This window comes from Macrosteles quadrilineatus, unplaced genomic scaffold (assembly GCF_028750875.1).
Source record: "Macrosteles quadrilineatus isolate MER2022 unplaced genomic scaffold, UCM_ALF_1.0 Scaffold_2__2_contigs__length_208266976, whole genome shotgun sequence".
In the NCBI taxonomy this organism is placed as follows: Eukaryota; Metazoa; Arthropoda; class Insecta; order Hemiptera; family Cicadellidae; genus Macrosteles; species Macrosteles quadrilineatus.
The window spans coordinates 36,384,935-36,397,702 of record NW_026542595.1 but is presented as its reverse complement, the minus strand read 5'-3'; the positions used below and the strand labels follow the sequence as shown (position 1 = coordinate 36,397,702).

The 12,768-nt window shown below is 36.4% G+C and overlaps 1 protein-coding gene across 4 annotated transcripts in view; it reads right to left on the bottom strand.

Moving 5' to 3' along the window:
• Window positions 1–4,595: 4,595 nt before the first annotated feature.
• Window positions 4,596–12,768, bottom strand: part of LOC128985941 (uncharacterized) — a 70,980-nt gene continuing 62,807 nt past the window's right edge. For 3 of the 4 annotated variants that reach the window (XM_054405937.1, XM_054405939.1, XM_054405938.1), the window contains exons 10-11: window positions 8,421–8,582; window positions 4,596–6,151 (exon numbers count right to left, since the gene is read on the bottom strand). In XM_054405937.1, the coding sequence (XP_054261912.1) occupies window positions 4,748–6,151; window positions 8,421–8,582 (1,566 nt within the window). In that variant the 3' untranslated portion in view covers window positions 4,596–4,747. The remainder of the gene's footprint in view (window positions 6,152–8,420; window positions 8,583–12,768) is intronic. The other variant, XM_054405940.1, reaches the window with a different exon arrangement.

Genomic DNA, 12,768 nt, shown 5'->3' with positions numbered 1-12,768 from the left:
CATATTAGCCAAACTTACCAAGGTTGTTTTGTCAAATGTTTGGATGATTTAGTTAGAGGTAACCAATTTCAATTTTTGATAATGCCTATATAATTTTAAAGTAACTAACAGTTTTTAAATTTTTTAAGCATTGCAGATACATTAATCCATTCCCACACTCAACACTGCTCACCTTTACTACTTCCTTCACCACCCCCTACGTCGTGGACCTGTTTCCCTCTCTTCCCATAGCATTTTAGGATTGCAAATACATTAATGTAATTGCCAAAGACAGTTCCCACACTCTGCACTGCAAGCCTTACTACTTCCTTCGCCATTTCTTACGTCATATACCTGTTTCCTTCCCTTCTCATAGCAATAGATACATTTATCTAACAGCCCAAACGGTCCCCCCACACTGCACTACCAGCCTTTACTATTTACTTCATCACTTCCTACGTCGTGGGGCCGGTTTCCTTCCCTTGACATAGCATTTTAGGATTAAAGATACATTAATCTAACTGCCACAGACGGTTCTCACACTACGCTCAAACTTTACTTTACTTTCGAATCCACTTCCTACATCGTGGACCTGTTTTCATCACTTTCCATAGCAATTTAGTATTTTAGATACGTTAATCTAATTGCCACAAACATTCCCCACACTCCGCACTGCTAGCCTTTACTTGTTCTTTCACCATTTTCTATGTCGTGGGGATGCTTCCATCCCTTCTCATAGCATTTCAGCATTGCAGATACATTATTCTAACTGCTACAAACTGTTTTTAGTTCCCACACTCCACACTGCTCACCTTAATACTTCCTTCACCTCTTCTTACGCCGCGGACCTGTTTCCCTCTCTTCCCATAGAATTTTCAGACTGTAGATACCCTAATCTAATCGTCAGAAACAGTTCCCACACTCCGGACAGCTCGCATTGACTACTTCCTTCACCACTTCCTACTTCTTGGACCTGTTTCCCTCTCTTCCCGTAGCATTTTAGGATTGCAGATACCTTAATCTAATCGTCATAAACAGTTCCCACACTCCGGACAGCTCGCCTTGACTTCTTCCTTCCTACATCGCGAACCTGTTTTCCTCCCTTCCCATAGAATTTTAAGATTGTAGATACCTTAATCTAATCGTCATAAGCAGTTTCCACAATCCGGACAGCTCGCCTTGACTACACCCTTCACCACTTCCTACGTCGCGGGCCAGTTTTCCTCCCTTCCCATAGCATTTTTGGATTGCAGATACCTTAATCTAATCGTCACAACCAGTTCTCACAGTCCGGACTGCTCGCCTTTACTACTTCCTTCGCCACTTCCTACGTCAGGGACCTGTTCCCCTCCCTTCCCATAGAATCATAGGATCGCAAATACCTTAATCTATTGGTCATAAACAGATCCCACACTCCGGACAGCTCGCCTTGACTACTTCCTTCACCACTTCCTACATCACGGACCTGTTTTCCTCCCTTCCCATAGCATTTTAGGATTGTAGATACCTTAATCTAATCGTCAAAAACAGATTCCACACTCCGGACAGCTCGCCTTGACTGCACCCCTTCAACCCTTCCTACGTCGCGGACCTGTTTTCCTCCCTTCCCCCAGGGGCGGACTGGCCCGCCGGCCCACCGGCTGGTGGGCCGATACGCCTTCTCAACATTCCAATATTTGCGCCCTCGTTAAAGGAAAAATTCATAAAAATTTTTTAAAAATGAGACGAGATGTGTTTTTAGAAAGCAAGAGGAAAAACTTAGAGTAAAAGTTTCAGCAGTGAATAGCAAAACATAAAGTCGGGTGTGAGACCTGAATAGACACTGTCGACAAGCGAGAGCAAAGCAGCTCTTCTCTCTCGTACGTGTAGGCATTGAGTATAGTCAATGGTGTAGGCCTACTCCGAGTGGAAGGCACTTTACTCTGACTTTACTCTGTGGTCTGAGGTACTTAAAAACAGCTGTCCTCTTCCCACGTCATTTTACGCCGAACCCGAAAAAAACTGCACTGCGACTGCATCCGACATCGGTCGATGTCACGATGTCGTCTGTGGTAAACAACTAGTCAAGATAATTTAATATTATTCATATTTGTTATAATATTTAATTATTGCTCACACTATAACTATTTCACTTTAAGTCACATTTAATTTTTATCAATGTCAACTCAACTCTCTTGTAAAATGGCGTTTGCCGTGCATTTAATAAATAAATAAAAAGTGTGAGCTGCCAATTAAAATGTGTCTCTCTTTAGTGAGTGTCTGATTTGTGTCTCTGTGTCAAAAGCTTCAATTTATTTTTATATTATTTACCTACACAGGAAACATGAACGAAAGCAGTATTGTAGAATCACTACTTTTACAAAATTTAAATTAGATTTAGTGACAGTGTATTTGTTAACTTAACCATTACACAGTAAAGGTTAAACAGTACACATTATTTTAATACCGTATGTGGCTACCGCCTATTAATTAATTATTTCAATATGCACTATGGCACTAATTTGGTCAACTTTCCTACTTTGCTTACAGATAGCCAGCTCAAAATACCTTCGTAGTTCTCTCTAGGCTATTTCGTTTGTAGAAATACGTTAGGTAGGCCTACTTTAGGGTTACAGTTTTGACTTAATGTAATGCTAAAAAAGGTTAAGTCAATAAATTGGTTTTGTTCACAGTGAAAGCATATTGTTTGTGTTAAAATAATTTCATAGAAATCTAAAATATATAACTTCTGTTATTTACAGTGCCAAAAAATACAACAGTTGCAAGTTCAGGTTGTAAACAGGATGCAAATGATTTATATTGTATGCATGCAGCCAAGTCATGCAAGGGAAAAATAAAGAAAATACACAAATATAATACGAAAGAACCTAAGAAAATCATTTGTATTTTTATTTTTGTTAGGATATTTACTGTCAGAATAGCACCAAGTCGTGTGGGTAAATAGTCTAAATTTTGTAAACCAAACATTGACCAATAGTGTCAGTTATCAGATTTCTGATTTTCCACTGTTAATGCCTCTAGATTGCCTAAAAATGCGAGTTTACAGGTATAATTTTTAAACTATTTCCCGGGGGAGGACCCCCGGACCCCCCTCTGTACAGGGGGGTATTCCATACCCCCCGGTTGGCGCCTTCGGGCTGGTCAAGGTTTACGCCCTAATAGAGTACCCAGTCCGCCCCTGCCTTGGATTTTAGGATTGCAGATACCTTAATATAACGTCACAAACAGTTCCCATAGTCCGGACTGCTTTTGCTACTTCCTTCACCACTTCCTACGTCACGGACCTGTTTCCTTCCCTCTAATAGCATCATAGGATTGCAAATACCTTAATCTAATGGTCAAACACAGATCCCATACCCCAAACAGCTCGCCTTTACTATTTAAATCACCACTTACTACGCCGCGGATCTGTTTCCTTCCGTTCCAATAGCATTTTAGGATTCCATATACCTTAATTTAATCGTCATAAACATTTCCCACACACCGGACAGCTCACCTTGACCACTTCCTTGACCACTTCCTACGTCGCGGACCTGTTTTCCTCCCTTCCCCTTGGATTTTAGGATTGCAGATACCTTAATATAATCGTCACAAACAGTTCCCATAGTCCGGACTGCTTTTGCTACTTCCTTCACCACTTCCTACGTCACGGACCTGTTTCCTTCCCTCTCATAGCATCATAGGATTGCAAATACCTTAATCTAATGGTCAAACACAGATCCCATACCCCAAACAGCTCGCCTTTACTATTTAAATCACCACTTCCTACGCCGCGGATCTGTTTCCTTCCGTTCCAATAGCATTTTAGGATTCCATATACCTTAATCTAACCGTCATAAACAGTTCCCACACACCGGACAGCTCGCCTTGACCTAGTTTCACCTAGTTTGGATAATAATGACATGCATAGGGTTGACTTATTTATACTATGTGTAATGCTATACTCATTGATACGTTCATTTATTGGTTAAGAGGATTTCAGACTATTTAAATATACATGGTAAAATGCTAGACGTTCTACTTTATTTTTTAGAGCAATCTTTAAAATTTTAAGTTTTTTTTTTGTGGAATATAATTTGTTTTAACTGACAGCTGGTTGAATATAAAAATATTCTTTAGAACTATCAGGTTAGTTTATTATTCTGTGATTTTGCCATTGATTATGGGAAATAAGTAAGATTTTATAACCACTGATGAATACAAATCGAGGTTCTGGCCCCGAGTCTTCAAGGGAAAGCGTATGCTAATTATTTTTCTGTTCGACTTTTTGAGGAAAGAATAGGAAAATAACAATGTGTACATGATATTTCTCAATCCCATACGTAGGACGGGGCAACAGCTTGTTATTATTATTATTTTCCTCAAAATAAAGTTGAATGTTCAATATTTAAAAAAATTTTACTCTATCAGTTGTATTTAGCTGAATTGGTGTGAACCCTTAAAAGTAACAGTCTATTTTGATGGGTTTTACCTATTTATAAACAATTAATTGGTAAACCAAATTGAGAAGGTATAAGAAAAAAATGAAATATTTTGGTGAAACTTTAATATTACAGCTCCAGTCTATAATGTGTGCCTTGCCTTGCATTGTACAGGTAAAATGAATCATTCCAAGAAAAGCCTAAAAACAATTTATTAAAATATTTTAAATAACATAAAATTACCCCTTTAAATGGGCATCTAAAATCTAAAATGGAAATTATTATATTACCGGACAACAAGGCATAATGACATTCAACCTCTTACTTAACAGATACCGACTTATTGGCTACAAATCACTTTCAGATTTTTTCTTAGCAAAAGAAGGCATAAATGAGAAGGATCTAGTACTTTCAACACTAGAATCTCGTGAATTCAATCTTCTTTTAAGATTGCTATCTTCAAATTTGTTAAGACTTCCACTACTTCCCAAATTCCTCTTGCAATCATCAGATTTCTGCAAATTCAAACTTTGAGTACTACCAAACTTGTTAAAGTTTTTGTTTTTCTTAGCATTACTTTGTCGTTCATTATTACGGCCAAGCATTGCATAACTTTGTTTGACTCTATCCATCACGGACAAAGTACTTATGCTATCTTGGCTACCTACACTAACATCAGAAATTGATAACATACTTAACCTCCGAATACTGTTACCATATGACTGTTCAAACTTTGTAACGTTGTCAGCTGTTAACAGACTTTCTTCTGTGGAGTTTGCAGCACTTTGTGCCTCATTATGTAATGAATCAGTCAATGACAACTGACTTAACCTCCGAATACTGTTATCACATGCCTTTTCAAACTTGTTTACGTCGTCAGCTGTTAGCAGACTTCCTTCTGTGGAGTTAGGAGTTTGTACCTCATTATACAATGAATCAGTTAATGACAACTGACTTAAACTCCGAATACTTTTGTCATATGACTGTTCAAACTTGTTTACGTTGTCAGCTGTTAGCAGACTTCCCTCTGTGGATTTTGCAGGACTAGGTATCCAATTATTTAATTTCTCGGGGCGACAAACAAAACCACTGTGGACTGAATTGATACTAGATCTACTCGAATTGCTCAAATCTCTTGAAAATTTTCTGTTTTCATAGTAACGTTTCCCATTTAAATCTCCTGACTCCCTTGAAAATTTTTGGTCCAAAGTTCTTTCACTTTGGGCACCATATAAATTCTCATTACTAGTCTGCAGACAAGATGCTCTAGGTCCGAATGTTGTGCTATCTCGAAGATAACTACTATCAACAGAACTACAACTGCTGATACTATATCTTTTATGATTATTCTGAGTATTTAAATTTCTGTTCTCACTGACAGGGCTTCTTGAATTGTTTATAAATTTAGGATTTAATTTTTCACCATCACAAAAGTCTTTTTTCACTTTAGCTTTAGCTACAGATTTTTTTTTTCCACACCACTTTTTACCTGATTTCTGTTTTCTTTTCTGTTTCCTTTTTCTTGGAAGCATATGTTCCTCTGCTTTTTTCAGCACTTCCTCCACAGTTGTTGGTCCCGTTGCACCTTCAGGTGGTTTGTAATCCATCAGTTTTATTCTAACATCTTTTAAAACTTTCCTCTCTTCAGGTGAAAAACTACGCCAATCAGTTTTTTCAGCTGCCAATTCATTTATCAAGATTTGAAACATATTCACTGGATTTTTTAAACGCAGGAAGAGTGGCTTGTGAGACTGAAACAAATAAATAAAAATTAACTTAAAATCCTTATAAATGGTAAAAAAATGACAGTTAATTGCAATTCCCATTGGCTAGATTCAACTTGTGTCTTGTATGTATAAAAGCTAGTAAGAGGCCATACACAATAATGGTCACATCAAAAGTTTCTCCGCAACTGTGGCAATATCCGTAATCATCAACCCCAATAACAGTAACTTCTATATCATTTTCCACAGTCACCATTTTTTTACTTTAAAGACACTCCATAAAAATTCCCGGTTAAAGACTAAATTCCCTGACTTTTTTCAGTAATCAAAACTCACTTTCGATTTCCAATTAACCAGTTATCTGGATGCAGCATGTCCTTTAACTTTGGACAGTTTAACCTGAGATCTAGGTTTCTTAGTTCTTCCTTTGTTAGTGTCAGATTGTGTTCTTGCCATTCATCGTAACATGGCATAATTGACTAATGTGTCAGTGGAAGATTTTTTTGAAGCTCGACAAGTCTGCAAGAGCAACTTATACTTTCTCACAACAACTGTATTGAGACTAAGGCTATTCGGGAAATACAACATTGCCAGTACAGAAGCAGGAACTAATCCGAGACAACTAATCCGAGACAGACTGTCGGTAGCTGTCGGATTGTCTGGCAGTTTATACCTGCTCGCGTTCCGGCAATGCTTTGTTTCCTGGAAAGGCCTATTTCTATACAAAAATTATTTATGTTGTATCTGTATGTGTCGTATATTGAATGTGTGTTTGTGTTTAAAAACCAACGAAGCAAATGACGCGGATTCAATGTATTTATTCCCTGGACTGAAGTGTCTGACGACAGCATCTTATCAGTTATTTGTTTTGAAGGCTACTATGACATCATTTTTAGCCAGTTCATTTGTTAAGGAGTAATTTAATACCAACACCATAATTGGCACTGATATATCTTTTGTTATTTTGGTTTAATTTTTCGGTTTATTTATCAGTTTGACGATTAGAGAAATATTGTAACCATTAGTGACTGTGCTGTGTTTAAAGATGTAAAAATTGTTCATTATCATTGTTGTAATCAGTCGGGGTCAATGGGATAGAGAGTAGGCGGTGTACACAACTATTATAAGCATCATTTTATGGTTATAAGGATGATGTGATTGCCAATGAATGGTCTTGACAAAAATCACAGGCTGGCACACCTCTATTTAAAAACAATATTTTTTTTATATTTGTTTGCAAGATATTTATTTAATTTTTATATAGAATTTATTTAATGTGTTTATATAATGCATAATGCATAGAACTTGAAAGAGGAGACAATCTTAAATAAAAATACCCCCGCCGCAGCAAACCTGCAGACTAAGCGAATTTCCATTTGACTGATTTGATTTACACTGAAATGTCTACTTAAAAATATAACATTTAAATTCCCGATTTAAATAGGATTAGTTTAACAAGTACTTAGGTTTGCTGCATCAGGGAGGGTAAAACTGTTTTTTTTTTTTTGTAAAATCTTAATAGGTAGTAAGAAATAAAACCGTTTTCCAAATTTGATTAAAATATGTTCATAAACAAGCAAACTACAACAGTTTACTTATTCTCCATAAGAATAACATTGGAATTTTAAATTTAAAATTTTTTTGAATTTTCTCCGTAACTATTAGGCGCATGATAACGCTTCAATATACTAAATTATTTGTTTTTTTAAGCTCTACAAAATGGTTTGGAAAGAAATTGCTAAATTTGATGTTTTTTTGGGTCAAAAATGGGAAAAACCTATTTTTACCCCATAAAACCCCCCGTAAACCCCCGTTCCCATGGTCCGATCATGCTGGATCGCGAACTCGTTCGAATAAACGTAGGTTTACACGTTTGTACCAAATTTCATCCGGATCATTTTTGCTCGAGTTATCGTGCTAACGGACACATATATATATATATAAATATATATATATATATGAATTTGAACGGATGGTGTTTTTGGCCTCTAGGGACCTCAAAACGAAAAAAAAAATCGGTCCCGCGTCCAGGTCTTACCATGAGTACTACGCTAATAGCTTATTCCCTATATGGGAAATTCGCTAAAAGGAAAAAACTGAAAATAGTTTTTTTTTACAGTTGCTACAATATTGAAAGTGATATGTTTCTATTTATCCTAAACATTACACAGTAAAGTATTATTCTTAAAGTATTAAACAGTATTTTGAGGGTGAAATGCGCCTCCCTAGCATACCTTTATGTTGCTACACTCATTTAATTAATTTATTTATGGAAAATGTACACATAAAAACCTACCTTCATGGCATATGACATTTTGTCCATTTCAATCACCTTCAAATAGTATTTCAATGCACCCACAAAATCCTTCTTGATGAAGAGCAGATAAGATCCTGCTTGTGTGTAGACTACTTGGACCCTCTCTGTTTGCTCATATTTGGTCGCAACCATCTCCAGCTCCTATTAGACAACATAAGTAGCTATAAAACATATAAGAGCCAATGTGTCCCTAAATCTATTTTATCTTGACAGCTCAAATATTGTATCACATTATTCTGTCTCAACAGACCTTCACATAACCTGGTCTAGATTGATAACCTATAAGTAACACAATTTCTTGATGAAATATCATGCCATAAGTAGGGGTGTGCGAATTGTGATTTTTAGGTTGGATTTAGAATCAAATCAAATATATTTTTACTATTCCTAATATCGAATATTTACGAGCGAATATTCAATCGAAGAGTTTTTAAGTTCAATTGAGTTTGAGATCAACTTCATGTTATGTAAGTATAATACAATGTAAGCCTAGAAAATCTATAATTTATGTAATACAAAATTAAAAGTTATATGATTGTGTTAACTTATTTATATCACCGTTTCCTTTTCCCCTTACCATTAATAATATGTATCATTCATGACTCAGGCCTTGGTATAGCGAGATTTGTAGATGGTGGTTTTTAAATTTTCTGTTAAAATTCTGTATTCTGAAAAATTAAATAATGATCTGTCATTTACTGTTGTATTGTACTGTAGAACAGATTTCCCTGCCGTAAATCAAGAAATAAAACATACCCAACCTCCATAGCATAAAATGAAAATGATTTTTTTTGTCTATTTAAACCTTACTTCCTCAACCATAACATCATTTTACGTTAGGTAATAGGCACCTACTTGTACCATACCACAGCCAAAACCAGTCGTCCAAGTCCAAAAATGTGCGTTAAAAAATGCTACCGGTATGTTATTTTAGATGAGTGAAGGAAAAGAAAAAATATCACCGATGTTGAAATATAGCTAAATTTGGAGTAAGATCAAGAAGAAAGTACCGATTGTGTGACAAAAAAATTGTATCGGTAGGCCTACTTTTTACCACGACAAAAATGTAGGCCTATACCACGCCTTTTTTTAAAGTCAAATGTTATTTAAAGCAAACGAAATAGGGTTTTACACAGTTGTTTTACTTTCCAAGTAAGCTGATTGAACCATAGACTAAACAACACAAGTAGCCTTCTCATCCCATTGTAAATTATGAAGCTCGTTTTTTCGTGTCTAGTTTATGGTTGTTGTAGGTACACTTTGGTGATTTCAAATTTGTTAATCGATACAATAGTATACTCTGTTAATCAAATAAAAAAAAAAACATATTAAATAAATACTAAACATCAATTCAATCCACAGTCAAGTGTCGATTGGGAATCGTATTGAGTATTGTCTGAATTGTCATGCCGTCTGAGTCTTCTTAGTTTCAGTCTTTGTGTCTGTCTACACACACTCACGAACAAAGACAAATACTTATTGCGATCAAGGTTAAGTCGATACCCGCAATGGCGGCAATAGTTGCTCGCACTGAACTAGAGCTACAACCGAAGGTAGCACTGAATGCGAGAATTGGGAGACGTTGGCTGCCATATTTACTAGGGGAATAGTACTTTGGAACTATGGCATTGCAATTGCCAACAGCCAATGAGCTGGTTGATTCTTCTAGTGGTACCAACATAATATTTTACAGTGTCTCGATTTTCTAGCAGAGTTTCTGTGCCAGTGCTACCTCCATTTGGATGTTTTCAGTCTACGACTATTTTGTTTTGTAAAAAGCAAGAGCGGTTCCCTGATTCCGTTTACTTATCACACTCAGATACGATAAATAACTGAGAGGGCACGATAATTTTGGGCCGGCATGAACTACGCCGGTTGTCTGATTATTCCGAATTTAAACTAACAACAAAACATTGACCAAGGCAACTTCCTTAAATATGAGTTTTTATATGGAATCGATATCAAGAATTGTGAGTAATATTTCAGAACTGGTATTGAATCCCTATTAAAATACAATTAATACTCGACTAAGACGTAATTCAAGCCATGGCCTTAAGTTTTGAGACCGAGTTCGGATTTTTTCCAGCTAGGCGTAGTTTGACACTGCTAACTGCTGTGCTGTTCCAAGGGGGTTCGGTACCTCAAAATTTAAAAAAAAAATATATTTTTATATTATTCTCGGTTTTTTTCTGATTTCAGAAACATATAACTTATAAGGGTTGTTGCCTTATAAACAATAGATAAAATTTTTCAAAAATAATGCAGCACTCAGGTTTTAGCTCCAAAAGTGAGATAAAATATTGCATGTTCATACATAAAGTGTCAATGACTGAACATTACTTATTGATTATTGATTTTATTTTCCTATGTTGGTCACCATGCTTTTAAAGACAGCTTGACAATCCTGCCAGCTGGACATAGCCTTTGTTTTTATTGTTGTTTGTTTACTTTCTTACCAGTGTTGTGAGTAAAATTTGCTTATGTGAATAAGTTTAGTTCAGTTTGTTGTGTTTTATGTGAAATAGTTTTTAGTGATTTAGGCCTATAGTAACAATGCCGAGATCTACAGTTCCCAAAGTGTTCAAAAAACGTAGGCTAGTTGGGAAACCTAAGTGTCCTGTAGGCAACACAACTGAACATTCCCCTAATCCAAGGCCTAACCCTGAACCCGAACTTAGTAAAGGGGCTTCAAATACTAAAATAACTCCTAATTTAGATAGATATAGTGAGTACCATTCCAATGAGTTCAACCTGATAATAGACACAAGTGTCTTCAAGGAAATGTTTTGCAAGTTTGGAGCCTGTCAGACCTGTGGTAGTAATCTCACAATAAATTTTGAGCGACAGTTCGGCTTAGCCTACGAAATAGTTGTAAGTTGTACAAACTGTGATGACAAAAGCAAATTCTTTTCATCACCTCAAGTACCAGTAGGCCTATCTAATTTAAATAAACCAAAACATTTGTTTGATATTAACATAAGATATGTGTATGGTCTTCGCACCATTGGCAAAGGACCTACTGCCGGCAAAACGTTAGCCGGAGTAATGAATCTTCCTCCTCCGCCGACTAGATTTTCTCCATATGTAGATGTAATTGGAAAAGCTGTTAGTAATGTAGCTAAAACTTCAATGGACAATGCCCTAAAAGAAGCTGTGGAGAAAAATGATGGGAACAGTGACCTAAGCATAGCATTAGATGGGTCTTGGCAAAAACGTGGGCACACGTCCCTCAACGGCGTTGTCTCAGCCACTAGCTTTGACACAGGAAAAGTTATAAACGTAGCGGTTAGATCTAAGTTCTGTAGATGTAAGGATAAATATAGTAATAAGCATGAAGAAAAATGCTATGCAAACTACATAGGTGTTAGTGGAGGAATGGACATAAGTGGGGTGAAAGAAATATTTGAACGATCTCTTGAACGCGATGTGCGATATGAATATTACTTAGGTGACGGTGACTCAAAATCTTTTCAACAAGTAGCAGACTTACATATTTATGGCCAGGACATTGAATTAAAAAAAACTAGAGTGCATTGGACATGTGCAAAAAAGAAAGGGAAGAAGATTAATGGATTTAAAAAAGAAGAAGACAGCACAGAAGATGGCAGAAAAGAAGAAAGCAGATGAAGAAAAGAAGTCGGCGGAAGGTAAACCAGCAAAGAAAAAGGAAAATAAGAAAAAGGAAGCTGAATTTAAATTAACTGATGCAGACATTTTAAAGATACAAAAATATTATGGCCTTGCCATCAGACGTAACCCTAACAATTTAGAAGCAATGCGAAGGGATGTTTGGGCGGAATATTTCCACTTACAGAGTAGCAATGAAAAACCGCAGCATGGCCTCTGTCCTGAAAACTCATGGTGCAAGTATAAAAAGTCAGTAGCTTCAGGAACTCCATATGACCACAGTAAACATTTTCATTTGCCAGAATACACTATGTTAGAATTAAAGGACATTTTCAGGGACCTGAGTAATAAGGACCTTCTTCGCAAGTGCTTGCATGGCAAAACCCAGAATCCGAATGAATCGGTAAATAATATTATCTGGAGCCGACTACCCAAAATTAATTTTGTGGCCCTTAACACTCTAGAACTAGGGGTTTTTGATGCAGTGGCATACTTTAATGAAGGGAATATTGCCAAATGTTTTGTTTTAAGAAAGTTAGGAATGGCCCCGGCACTAATTGCTGCAAAATATTAAAATACTTGGACATGGTGCGTATCGCGAAAAGTGACCGAGAAGCTCAAGAAATCCAAAAGAAGATCAGACATAGTAAGGAGATTGCCAAAAGAAAGCTTGAAGATGAGTTTGATGTTGAGGATAGCA